Source organism: Molothrus ater, chromosome 15, assembly GCF_012460135.2.
Source record: "Molothrus ater isolate BHLD 08-10-18 breed brown headed cowbird chromosome 15, BPBGC_Mater_1.1, whole genome shotgun sequence".
Lineage (NCBI taxonomy): Eukaryota > Metazoa > Chordata > Aves > Passeriformes > Icteridae > Molothrus > Molothrus ater.
This window is the reverse complement of record NC_050492.2, coordinates 10,857,983-10,871,871: the sequence shown is the minus strand read 5'-3', so window position 1 is coordinate 10,871,871 and position 13,889 is coordinate 10,857,983. Positions and strand designations below refer to the sequence as shown.

Genomic DNA, 13,889 nt, shown 5'->3' with positions numbered 1-13,889 from the left:
CTGTAAATTGAATGTTTTAGGGCCTGGTGAAAAGGTGATAAGAAAGTTACATCTGCTCCCACTTTCCTAATTACATCATCATCAGATACATTGAGTTTGTTAGTGCCAGGTACTCTTGCTGAAATACGTTTCTAACCATGGCCTTGGTGACTGGAAGCAATTACTTTGCAGTGGTTTTCCTTTTGTATTCTGAAACACCAGAATTCTTTTCTCTTCTTTCCCCTGCTTCCCTCCCTACAAAAGAAGCAGAGAAAAATCTGAATTTTAACTTGTTATGATTATCTCCCAATTTTTTTTTTGTCAGCAAAGATGAATAGCTGGAAAATTACTGAAAGTAATGTAAAGAAAAATGAGCATCTGCTACTGCAGTTTCTGCTGAGCTCAGTGGTATTTGAGGCTTGTGTGACAGCAGTGGGCAGGTACTGAGGCTGATGAGACCTCAGTGTGGCTTGTGCTGTTCTGACAGGGGCTGTGGAGAGGGTTTGTTCCCCATGTAGTGATGGCTGGGTAGTAGACCTGGTTACTAAAACTGATCAAGATGGTTTTCCAAACTGTTCTATTGCAAACCATCTTCCTTTAGTTATGGTTTTGGTGATTGTTTGATCAGAAAAGACTTTTGCAGGATTGAGATGGGATGGGAGATGTCTCTTATCCTGATTCCCAACTCACTCTGGATTAGGTATGTTTGTTGAAGCCTGTGCCTTGCCAAGTGAATGCCTCACTTGGGTCTCCCATACCCTTGGTGTGTCCCCTGCCCATGCCCCCTGAATCCTGACTGGCTGGAGTGACACTGGAGCCTCTCTCATGGCACACATGGGCACCCCAGCCTCCACACCTCCCCTTGCCACCCTCTCTAGCTCCTGTAGTTCTGCTGGGAGATTGTCAGAACCTTGTGCCTTTCATCCCTGAAGTGGGAAGGCTTTTATTTATTTGGTTAATCCAAAAGTTAAGTGGGTGGGAAGGAAGATAAGTTGGCAGCCCCGTTCCCTTCGTCACATGGTACCAGCTCTTGTTTCCCCTTGAGAGAGGCAGAGCAGATGGAAGGCAGAGATGAAATGAAGATCAAAAGTAAACAGTGTGATTAGGTTTTTGATAAAGGATAAAACACTTATCACATCAAAGGCGCTGAAAACCACATTAAATGTTTCCTGAACATTTCGCATCCACGTAAGCACTAACTGCACTTGCCATGGGGACACTTGTATCAGCCAGTGGTGGAGCTGGGGGATGCTGGTGGGTATTTGCCCTCGTGGCTGTGCTGCAGGCCACCTGCCTGGCCCAGGGAGGCAGAGCTGCAGCCTGCAGCCATCCTCTGGCACCTTGAACCTCTCCCATGTGCATGCTTAGGACTCCTTTAAGCCTCCTCAGTCTTCCAGGTCTGGGCACTTCTCCACAGTTTCCATCAGGTTTTCCAGAGATTTCAAGGCACTTGCAGATGTAGATAGGTGCAGAGTTTGTGGGTAATTTTTGTCCCAAGCACTGGTGATCCTTTGGTTCTATGCTTTAGCTCAGTGAATCAAGTCCTGGAATATTTTGTGTAAGCAGCATCATTGGTAGTGAGAAGCGTCTTTTTTATCACTGTGTTGAAATGCTGGTGCTGGCCAGTGGAGGAAGATAAAAAGGTGTGTGTTGCTATTATTTTTAAATGGTGGCAGAGCTGATTGCTCTAGCCACTGCTGGTGGGCATGACATTTTGGTAAAATTAACACAAAATGTAGCCAGCCCAGCCCAGCAGCATTTGGTGTTCCTTTTTCCAGGTAGTGCTGAGTCCAATCTGCCTTTGCTTCCAATTTATCACATTCTTTTCCTGTAGGCAAGGAAGGAGGCCCTGCCTTCTGCCACATGGTAGGTTCTGTGTAACAGAGACCAGTCCCAGAAACAATCTGCCCCTGGATTTTCTTTTTGGATTTTTTAGCCGGTGCAGAAACACTTTCCTATCTCCTGGTGTCAGCCCTTCAGAGCACAGAGGTAGTTTAAATGCTGTGTGTGTGCAGCCACATGAATCATCAGTCATTTTGCATGTTGGGGGAGGAAGTTTGCCCTTCACTAACATCTCACCATCTCACTTCCTCAAGAGCACCATTTATCAACTGAAATTGGCATCAGATTTGCTTCTGAAATGAGAGGAACAGCAAAACATTGTGTGTTGAATTGGATGAAAGTTCATGGAAGCACCTGCTGAATCACATGCTTAAGTCTCATTGACTTCAGGTTAAGTCCAAGAGGTTCTCAAGTGAGGTTTTGAGTCATTTTTACCACATTCGGGCTGTTGTTTCCAGGAAAAGCAGAAAAACCTTTTTTTGCCAAGACAGACTTCTTTACAAATATCTAATATTCTGGACTCAATTTTGCCAGAGTTTATATTAAAAAGCTCACAAATGGGGCAATATTTGAGTGGAAAGGTGTCTATTAGAGTCACAGGAAGCTGCCTCTGCTGCCTTTTCCATCACCCAAAGAGCTCAATAAGACAAATCTCCTTGGTTGTTCGCTTGTTTGTTTTCCTCTCAGTGCTTCCCTTGTTTCTGTGTTCTGTGAGTGATCGACAGCAGAACCTTGTCTGTGTATTTGGGTTCTTTCAAAGAAAGATCTTGTTTCTATTTAGTACTCTTGAAAAGAGAACTCTGGAAATGTATGAACAGGAAAAGGAATTAGGCAGTGAAGTCCCTGTCCTGAATTCATGTCTACCAAATGCTAATGTTAGTTATTTTTGAGCTTAGTGGTGCAAGAGGCTTTTATCCTTTGTACAGCTGGCCTCATCCTGCTGTGAATGTAACATAAAAGGGAGCAAAAGGCATCTGTTAAAACCTTCAAGTCTTCTTTGGTGGCAAGTAAGGTGGCAATTATGCACCAGCTCAGGTATGACACAGGCCTTGCCTGAAAACTTGAGGTTACTCACGAACTTCATAATAAATAAGTCAAATTTAATTTCTTGACAATACCCAAGACAGATGTCTCAGTGACAGTTGTACACCTGTTTTAATTCCTTTTTAAAAATGTACTTTTTCTTAAAAAGCATTGCCATGTATTTCAGCAAGATTTCTCATTTAATAATATGCAGAAGTTCAGGCAATATCCTGTTTAGATGGTTTCTATCTGATAATAAAAATGGCATTGACAGTGAGAGATTGCACTGAATAAATCATTAGTTGTGAGTTCTGTTTTATGCTGCAGCCAGGATGTGTCCTGTAAGTTCACAGCTGTTCTAACTTTTTCTTTTCCTCATCTAGACAGCTGTATGTCCATGAGATTTATTTCTTGATCTATGTGGACATGAAATCCTTCTTGGGATTATTGCCATAGAAACAAGCCATAACATAGAGCGTGTTAGAAGTAACAAATGGGATTTGGCAGTCCTTCCCATTTACTGCACAGAGTCTGAGCTATGTGCTACAAAAAGCAGCAATTACTTGCTCTCAGAGCTTTATTAACAGGCACATCTGCACATTCATTAGAACTGGATGCTTCAACTTCCATCCTGGCTGGGATGGCACTTACATGTTCTGGTCCTTAAACTAAAATCCAACATCTAGTTTATTTTCCAGTCAAGGCAGGAATGGGTCAGCTTTGACATTTTGGTCCCTTTTTGTTGGTTGCAAATGCCAGAGACAGCCTGTGTGAGCCTCCCAGAAGGAGATAAGGGATGGAAGTGCTGGCTCCAGGCAACGCTCCCTCCTTTGAAGGATGAAGTCACCCAAGTTTTGCTTGTAAAGCCTGATCTCCCACGGAGCTGGGACTCAGCTGCCAGCCTCTCCCAGGGCTTCCCACCCTGCCTGGCTTACAGGAAGGATTCCCTTCTCCTTGGTGGCCCTGAGCAGGGGGAGCAGATGGGCTGTGCCAGGCAGGGAAGGGTTTTTTGCAGGAGAGAGCTCAGCAAGCTGTACCTGGAGCTGAGGCTGAGCTGCCTGGGTCACAGCACAGCTGCTGATATCCATGGGGAGAAAGGCAAACTCCAAATTCTAAGCCATATCCATGGGTCAGCTTTTGAAATGGTATGGGATAGTAAAGAGGCAGAAAAGCAGAGGGAACAGGATACAGAAAAGGGCAGAGGAATGTATTAAAGCCCAAGGTGTGTGTGCCTGAGCCCTGGCAGTGCTGTCACCTGAGCCTTCTGCCATGGGAGGGTGCAGCAGGGCACCCTTCAGCAGGGCTCAGGGTGCACATCTTGCTTGGCTCTGGTGCTCTTCTCTTATCTCTTTCCTATCCTCCCTTTTTATGAGGTAAAATCAAGCATGAAAACAAATGTCACAGAGGGGTCCCTTGCTCTGGATGATGCATTTGCAGACCTGGAAGGGAGCACACACTGTTCTTTTCCCATCCATGTCCTATAATGCTGCCTCTAGCTGAGAGAGGAGCAGCTTCCAGGGGGGATTTCAGAGGCAGCTGGAGATGCTTTAAAGTTCTCAGGGCAAAATCTCTCATCCCCCTGCAGAAATTCAAAAACAAAACAACTTTGCTCAACAAGAGGAACATGCAAAGTTGATTGTAAACTACAAAATCAAGATGAAACCTAGAATGCAACCAGAAAAACCCAGATAAGTGAAATATAGGGATTTGAATCTGGGCTATGTGCTCAGAGTCTGCCTGGCCTCCTTTTCAGAAGTGCTGAGGACTGAGCAGCTCTAGTGAAAGCGATGAGTGCTCAGGATTTCTTTGAAACATTTATTTAGTACCTAAGTATAGATCTAGGACTGACTAACTTTGGGCTCCAAATATAGTTCAGGTGTCTGCCTTCTCACTCTTCCTCATTTCTCTTTTCCTTGCTATTTAATCTCTTCGTGAGCTCCCACATTCTCTGTTTCCTCCAACTCCCTTCACTGTTCCATCCTCCCCCAGCTGACTCCTGCTCCCATCTCCTCACTCACTCTGACACCTCTGCTGTCCCATGGGAGCCACAGGGCTCCAATCCCAAGCAAGCTCTATGTGGCATCCCTTTTCTCTCCCTCACACCCTAAATTCTCCCTGCCTCGTTCTCAGGAGGGCAGAGGTTCAAACAAACTGCTTCATCCTGTTCAGGAACCTGCTGAGGTTTGTCCCAAGTATCTCCCTTCTCCTGTGTGGGCCTGCCCAGAGATGTCAGTGAAAAGGGAATCATCACAGCCACTCTTGACTGGGGGGGGAGCCCAAAGTAGCTGCCATCACTTTCTGGCCCAAAAGCATAAATCAAAATGTCCCATTTTCTGTGTTCTGCCCATTGCAGGCGTGATCTGCAAGTGCCAGCAATGAAAGAGATGTGGAGGTTATCAAGAAGGGATCATGCTAATTTTGTGCACAGGAAGCTCTCATTAGTGGCTGTGTTGGTCAAATCAGCCAGAAGACAAATGTGGCTGTGGATCTGATGGATTTTGTCCCTGTCTCTTGCAGGAAGGCATGCCCCAAACACTGAGTTCTACCAGTATGTTTACCCCATGTGGCTTCAGCCCTCATCTACATACTTCAAAAGAAGGTGAACAAGGAGGACTGATCTTCCAGGATGGAAACCTTACCTCAGCATCTCTGGATGCTCTAATCCAGCATCTGATACCTACCACTGATTACTACCCTGAAGTAAGCAATTCACAGTATAATAAATGGCTTAATTTTGATGAATTGGGGCAGCACTTTATGCAAAAGTGCAAATGTGTTAAATTTTGAATTAAGAGGGCTCATTTAAAAGCTGCATACAATTAAAGCTTGGTAAATTGATGCATTGCTTTAAATGCTGTTTCACTGCTCTATAATTGTTCCCATGAAGAAGCAGATCCCAAAGATGATACTGCCTTTAAATAAGAGAACAGGGTTGGGGGGGAGCTGAGGTGGTGATGAATTAGTGATGTAGCAGTTGGAGCTTTTCAAAAATAGCAGCACTTCCCAGAGAGGTTTAGAGAAAAACTGAAGCAAAGAACTCCCAAGTCTGAACTGGCATTAAATTAGCTGAGTTTCAGTGGCTGCTGAAGTCATCCAGGTTTGCCTGGATGTACAGAGCATTCCCTTGGTGATAACAGAGATGCTTCTTCTGGTGGGTTTATAATTTACCTGTATTGTATTCACAACTTTGCAGTCACTGGACAGCATAATCCAGATCCCAATCGTTGCTGTATCAGTGGAAATTAAGTGTTTCCTCACCAAGAGTGTGAGGATCTAAACTGGAAGCAGGTTTATGGTCCTGCAAGCTATTGACTTCACTGGATTTTCAGTGGAATTCAGACATCCTCAGTGGAATTCAGACAGAGTTTGACTGGAAGACTTTTAAGTGCTAATATATCTCCATGGCTTGTATTTCAAAGCACAGAGGAACATTGACTTCTGGGTACTTGAGGAGACTGGGAAAGTTATCAATGCAGAGCAGGCAGCATGTTTTAAATTACCCGGAGCTCAGTTTCTGATCAGCTAAAAATAAGTAATAAAGAAGCATCTCAATTAAAAAAAAAAAAAGGAACAGAAAGGCAATAAAAATAGGTAATGGGCAGATCAGGCTGTGAGATTTTCATTAGGCAGTGCATGATATGTAATATTATACCTGCTGCTTGGGAGCATGGCTGGGGCTGGGGGAAAGGAGATAATTCAGGTGCAAGGATGCAAGAAGGGGTCAGGATGCAACAGCTGAGACTTCATGCATGTATTTTAAATTCACTGCTGGAATAATTTGAATAATCCAAGGATTTATCCAGCAGACCTGCTTCCCACAGCTTCACAGATGTGGAACTGCATATGGTATGACTTGGCTGATAGAAATGAAATTTGGGGAGTTAATAGAATAAATGAAAGATTGCTTAAAATAGGCTGGATGATATCTGCAGGGCAATAGCAAGATGTGGCAGATGTGGGGGAGTCTGCAGCTCCCAACCCAGTACAAGACAGAGTTTCCTGCCCATTTAGCTGTACTGTCTCCAGCATCCTGGCTGGGCTGTCTCCTGTGCCTGGGCTTGCTCCTGCATGTTCTCTTCACTGGATGTTTGCCCAGGGTTTAGGCAACCGAGGGCTGGAGGTAGATGCTGTGGAGGAAGGAGACGCTGCTGCTCCTGTGCCCAGTGTAACCAGTTCCAGGGTCAGGAATTGTTTTGTCTTTTAGTTCCTAAAGGTCTTGCCAAGTAGAAATGAAAAAGCTGTGAAGTTCAAGGCTTTTACAGTCAATATTACCCACTGTGTGGCTGCTTACAGTAGGTCTCCTTGTCTTTCTCCTGCAGAAAGCCTATATCTTTACATTCCTGCTGAGTTCCAGACTCTTCATTGAACCCCATGAGCTTTTGTCCCGGGTTTGTCACAAGTGCATCGAGCAGCAGCGGCTGGATGACCCCGTGCTGGACAAGGTTAGTTTATGCTTACAGCAGAAAAATGTGAGGCGTTTTCAATGGATAGAAGATTCTGGGGCTCTGGTGTGTGTCCCTTCCACCCTTTAGATTGAAGGAATCTTTCTCATAAAGGATTTGCACTGAGATCCTGCCATTGAGGCATCCTGGTATCCATGTCTGAGAGCAATGTTTCAGGCAGTAGTCACTTCAATTCTTCTTCTAATTTTCCCTTTCCCCCTGTCTCAGTCTTCCCAGGTGACTTTCCTTCTTAACTCCTTTAAGGCTCTGGGGAAGCCTGCGGGATGCAAGGAGGTAGGACATAACCCTCACACACTGTTGGGTGCTGATGTCCACACACCACTCTCTCTCCCATTTTTACTTACTGTCTCTGCCCCTTTGCTTTCTTGCTCCTGGTACAGTGATATTTCCCCTTGGCCTTCCCTGTCACTTTGAGCACCATGTAACAGGGGGGCAGGTGCCCACCACCCTCCTGCCCTCTGCCCTCAGAGCACCAGGAATGGGCAGGAGCAGCAGTGGGGCCCTCACAGGTGAACAGAATGAGAAAATCCAAGCTGCTCCTGCCTCAGCACTCTTCCCACTTTGCCCCAGGGACTGTGCAGCCTGGTACAGTGTATGGGAACACATGTGCACCCTCTGGCAGTGCCGCAGACAGTGCAGAGGTGATGGGTCCCACTGGATGCTGCTCGGTGCTGGGTTCTGCCCAAGCTCTCCTTGCTGCATTGGTGAACATTTGGTTGGTATGTTATTTATCTGGAGCAGAAGATGAGCAGGGGAGAGGGACAGAACATGCATTTGTTGGAAATTTCCAGAACTTCTGAAATGGTTTTCAGGATCAGGCTTTCCAGCTTTGAAACTGTGAGTTTGGCATCAAATACTGAGTCCCCAACATCTGACCATGCGCTTGTTTTTGCACAGACAGCTGGTTCCATGGGTAGCAGGAGCTCTGCCTTCACTGTGGAGAGCCATTCTCCAGAATGCTCAGCAATCCCAGACTTGGGTTACCCATACCGTCAGTGTTAATAGAAATACACCAGTTCTATGAGATACAGGTTTAGAAGAATTAAATGTGAGCATTGCAAAGTTTTGCTGCTCATTAAACTTTTAAGAAATGAAAAACACTGTGTTATTATGAAGACTTCTTATCTGCCTGAAGTTCATCTGGGTGTTGTAGCAATACAGGGCTGGTGGGACACAGCTGATTTTGTGTTCCTGAAAGTGGGGCTGATTTTGAAACCTTGTACACACAAAACATCTCATCCCATGTCCTGTGACTTGCACAAAGTCCTCTCCATCAATTCATAATGCAGTTTACACAGCTGGAGCAAATGTCTCCCCAGACCTTTGTAGTTTCCAATAAAGCTTTCCCTTCAGCAGCCACCTGCTGCTCTTTGAGCCTGAGTTTAATGCTAGCTGACAGCAGTTATTTTTAGAGATGTGGCTCATTGAAACCTGTTGTTGGTGGAAAGCTGAAATATGCATTTTGACCACCTTGGTTGAAAAACAAAGAGCCAGGGAGCTTAAGAGTATAATTTTTCCTGATTACAGGGTACACTTCAGCTGCAGTACGTGGGGATGCAGAAGAAGGCTGTTTGTTTCAGTCTGTGTTTTCTGTAAATAAAAATGCAGTTTGTTTTCTAACACCATTTCCTTTTCACATAACAGAGGATGAAAGCTTTGGGAGCAGCCACACTGGCTGTCTTTTGAGACAACACTAATGCACCAGTGGTGCCATTCTCTGCATTTCCCTCCTTGCCCCATCCCAATCCTCAGATAAATCTCCACCAGAAGTGGGCATCAGCTTTAAGCTGTGTGAGTGTCCTTGTCCCATCACGACCTTGAGCTCATGTGGGAAGAGAGAAACATTACCAGCAGCCCAGATAAAGTTACAAAAGTGCTGCTGTTCTGTTCATCTTTTTCTTCATGTGCATCTGCCACTGGTCACTACACAGTTTTTTTCATACAGCCAGAAAGCAAAGGAGCAAAAAAACCTCTTTGATGGTCAAGAAAGTCAATGCAATTTTTCAGAGAAGGATGAAAATATAGAAGGGTTGTAAGTACAAAAGGGAAGAACAAATGGTTCAAATCAGCAAAAAAGCCAGATGTTTTTAAAAAAGGTATAAAAGTTGCACCAACAAAATGTCCATCCAACCATAAACAGGCCAATTGCATGTGCAGAATACTTAAATCTGCATGTAAAACAGGCAGTTGTGCATGCACCTGAGTTCTGGTACATTTTGCATGCCAAAATGTAATATTTGTGCACCACACTCTGTATGCATGTGTACAGGTTTTGCAGGTGCAACACAAATGCCTTCTTTGAAAACCTGGCCCCACGTTCAGTGACACACACAAAAAGTGAGAGGCTTTAACGAGTAATCATGTTTCAGTCCATCATTCAATGGTTTGCATTTCAGGCTCGAATCAGAAAGTTTGGACCCAAAATCTTACAGTTGCTGACAGAGTGGACAGAGACATTCCCGTATGACTTTCAGGAAGAGCGGATGATTGGCCATCTCAAAGACATGATTCACAGGATAGCTCCATGTGATGAGGTGAGGATGCCTGACTTGGATGTTCTGCTGATACATTGAGTTCGTTTTCCTACTTGGTTCCTCCTTTTCCTCTTTTTTCTGCATTCTGTTCCATGCCTCTTCCTGGATGCTCCCAGAGGGTTTTTTCCCAATAATGTAAAAACCTGGAGTATCTTCCCTGAAAGCTACATCTCTCTTTAGGTGCTCATGGAGCAGTGAGCATTGGAATTTATCTCCTGCACATGGAACTGTAGGATAGCAGCATTCCCATTTTATAGAAGGAATATGTGAAGGCACAGCATAGACTGCATGTGCTGGTGACAATTCAAACAGTAGCAGAGCTGTGATCTCCCAAGCTATGATCATAGAATCACAGACTGCTTTGGGCTGGAAGGGACCTTAAAGACCATCTTGTTCCACATCCCTGCCATGGGCAGGGACACCTTCCTCTAGACCAGGTGGCTTCAAACCCTGTTCAACCTGGCCTTGAACACTTCCAAGGGTGGAGCATCCACAGCTTCTCTGGATCCAAGTTCTTATATTTAAAGAAAATACTAATATTAGTGGACATGTAGCTTGTCTGGGAGCATGGAGGTGGCAGAAGACAGCAGTGTGTGGCCTGCTGAGCACAGACTCAGGCTAGAGGTCTGTATGGTCCTGGGGTTCAAATATGTGAGCTCTGTGTGTGGCACAGTGGGCCACAGTGAATGGAGCCTCTGGGAGAGGCAAATTCAGGTGGGTGAACCCCATAAATTAATTCAAAAACATTAAAAAGACCACAAAGTTCATGAAAATAATAAGCAAATAGTACACTGAGAGTCTCTAATTACTTCTAGGTTAACTGTGGGATGTGGAAAAATTCAGTTCCACTGGCTGCATGAAGGCCTGGCCTTGAGCCACAGAGGGAGCAGTCCAGCAGAACAGCAAGAACTTACCCATGAGGATGAGAGAGAGAAGAGGGGAGAGAGGACAGAAGGAATTAGCAGGGCTGCAGCACAACAACAATGAAATTGGGCTCTCCCATGCACATGAAATATAAATGGAAGCAGCTGCTCTTGGACTGGGCTGGCAGCATGTGTGGCACTTCCAGGGAGCTGTAGGCTGGCATGGATTGACTGGCTGGGCTGGGAGGGAAGGGGTAGGACAGGGAAGCTGTGAGACATGGTGGAAGTGAAGGCAACAAATAATTCAGAAAGAGCCAAAGTGTCTTTAGTTCCATTAACCAGAGTAGTAGAATTCCCTCAAGGAAAAGAGGCAATGGACTTGCTCCTGGCCAGCCACAGCAAAAGATGCCTCGCAGCCCTTCAGCATCAGGAGTGAGGGAAACCCATGCAGACCCTCCAGAATTGTGTCAACAGTTTGTGTCCACCAAAGGGTGGAGAGCAGGGACTTAGAATGTGCTCTTTAACAGCAGTAGTTGCCCTGATGAAGAATCACAAACGCTATAAATTAAATTTCTGCATGCAAAGCAGGGGTTTATTTGCCTAACCTGAGCAAGCACTGCCCACCTTTGCTCTGGAGCGTGCACAGCTGTGTACAAATCCTTGTGGGTGCCCTGGAGGCCCTCAGACTACATTAGTTTCAAATCATTGTTTTTCAGATATTACTAGGCACTGTAATTGCAAGTGATTATGCCTGAGCAAGATCAATAATTAATTTAAGAAACAGCTCATATCCTCCAAATGCAAATTTCCTTTTTTTTTAAGGGACAGAACAGAACAGTTATGGTGACCATTAGATTTTTGGAAGGAACTTGTTCCTGTTGTGAATCACAGAAGTTAAAGACTGAAAGATTTGTGATGTCATCCAGTCCATGTAGGTCAGTGCAGGATTTTCCCCTGCAGTGTCTGCTCCTGTTCTTTGTAGAGTCCACTTTCTAAGGATTGTGATGTGCTTATAAAGGTGTCCATGCTGAGAAGCATTTCTTAGTAAGTGCTGTGATTTGCATTTAGAGTTAGAAATTTTAATTAAAATTTGAGCTCCTAAGCCACCTGCTGAGGCCTGCTGTCTTCAGAGGAACTTTCCTAGTTAAGAACGAAACATTTTCTTTAAATATTAAACAGTAGTGTGCTTCTTTTGACTGTTAATGTGGCAGGGAAGTGAAATTGGTTGATAAGTCCAGCATGCAGCCCCTGTACAGTGGGGGGTCACTTTGTGCCAAGATAATTACCAGCACGTTGAAGGTAATGAACAATGTTGTTTTCAGTTCATGGATGTAGTTTAAAGAAGGCAGGAAAGGCTTTTAGAAAGGCAAAAGCAGGATTTTTTTTTTTTAATTTCTCTCTCAATATGCACAGAAAAGCTTTCTAAGCAAGGGTGCACCCAACTGATTTCCAGTGAGTCTCTTCAAGAGCTCTGATTTCTGTGTAATTGTTTGTGTCCTTTCAGTGTGTCTCTTTTTTTTTCATTCTGTATTAGGTGGTTGGCATACCTGAGTCTTTGTTTACTGTTGTCTATATCTATTTTTTGTGCCATATTCCCTACAAAATGAGGTGAAACTAGATCTCTTGATAAAGATTTATTGAAAGACTGGCTAATATGCATGTCTTTCAAGCAATTTTATGCAGCTTTTTGGCTTTTTGTCCAAACTATGAAGAATTTGATACTGCATAGACATGGCTGGTCCAAGATTTTTCATCCAAACTCCTTTTAGATAGAGGAGCTGGGTTTCCAGCCAAGTTTTTTAGCCAGATGTTTTTTATTCATTAGGAGGCTTGGCTTTCAGTACTGTACCCCACCCCCAAAAAACTGAGTTTCCCATTTACAAAATAAGTTCACAAAATGCCAAAAATGTCTCCAGTTGAGTTTTCACTAAAAAATCCCACTGTGTTCACAGAGCTTCATAAGCTGTGTTGAGATTTGCAAACACACCTGGATGTAAAACAGAGAAATATTTAGGTGGTGCTCAGTAGTTTAGGTCCAGAACAGTCTTTGTTAATCACAAGTGTGACCATCTGTTGACATGAGGATTTACATGAAGAAGGCCTTTACAGCTAATACACATCAGTAACAGATAGAAACTGAAGGAGTGGGGTTTTCCTTCAGTCAATTTTCACTCCACCTTTGGGATTTGATTCCAAATACATTGTGTGTTGTCATTCTCCAAGAAATGTCCCTCCTGCCTTCTGGGGACTTGCTTCATTTCAGACTTAACAGCTGTTTTACAAATAAAAGGCTGACTTATCCTGCTCATCTGGTACATGTTCTAGCCCAGCTCAAGAGAGCATCTTCCTTAAGTGAAAGGAGAGCAATGTGAAACCTTTTGTTAGAAAAGCTGCATCAAAGTTACAAAGTGTTGTGGCAAAAGTTGAAGCCCTTGGGATGTTGTCAAGGTCTCCAGCCTTTCCTACCCTGTCATGAAGACAGAGTAGATGTAAGAAGTTATTCTTCACTGTGAAGTAGGAGGAGGTGCTGTCTCCAATGTGCAGATTGGATTCTGTGCAGCTGAGAAGAGCACTGACTCTGGTTCCTTGAACACTTAAAATGTGAATGTTGTCAATGCCTAACACTGAAGACTATCCACAGCCTACAAAACTCTGAAGACAAGGGCTGGATCTAAACCATGGGATGACTTCCCAAAGGCTCACTTAAGCTGCATCCAGCTTGGGACACAGGTGTGTGCTGTTCTTTGTGGTGAGGCACAGTCTAGCCAAGGACATTTCCAGTTAACCTTATCCTTAGAACCCACCCGGCAGTTCTGTTATCTCAGTTTTGTGATGTCTGCACCTGTCAGTCATGAACAGTTGAAGTAATTTTTTTCTGCCCATCCTCCATGGCCAGAGACTCCATTCATTGTCTGTAAAGAGTTGCTCCAGCTCTGAGAACAACCTGGGCAGGTTGGTAATGATGATCCTGCTAAGCACATGGCTGTGCTTGGAATACAATATGAGCTTCCTTCAGCAGCAATTAACATTTGGATATTAAATACTCAAAGCTACACAATGCTCCAGCCACTCCAGCTGGGTAGCAAGCAGCTGCAAGCTTCTTCTGCATTCGGGTCAAAAGGATGAAACATTTCCTATTCTGAATAAATAAGAGGTGACAAAGCAGCATTAACAGGTAGAGTTCT

General features: G+C 44.3%; 1 protein-coding gene across 2 annotated transcripts in view; it reads left to right on the top strand.

The window, feature by feature from the left end:
- Window positions 1-13,889, top strand: part of RASGEF1C (RasGEF domain family member 1C) — a 65,398-nt gene that overhangs the window by 34,529 nt on the left and 16,980 nt on the right. Inside the window, exons 2-5 of one of the 2 annotated variants that reach the window (XM_054516416.1) lie at window positions 5,362-5,544; window positions 7,164-7,286; window positions 7,515-7,580; window positions 9,704-9,841. In XM_054516416.1, coding sequence (XP_054372391.1) covers window positions 5,368-5,544; window positions 7,164-7,286; window positions 7,515-7,580; window positions 9,704-9,841 — 504 coding nt within the window. In that variant the 5' untranslated portion in view covers window positions 5,362-5,367. The remainder of the gene's footprint in view (window positions 1-5,361; window positions 5,545-7,163; window positions 7,287-7,514; window positions 7,581-9,703; window positions 9,842-13,889) is intronic. The other variant, XM_036391498.2, reaches the window with a different exon arrangement.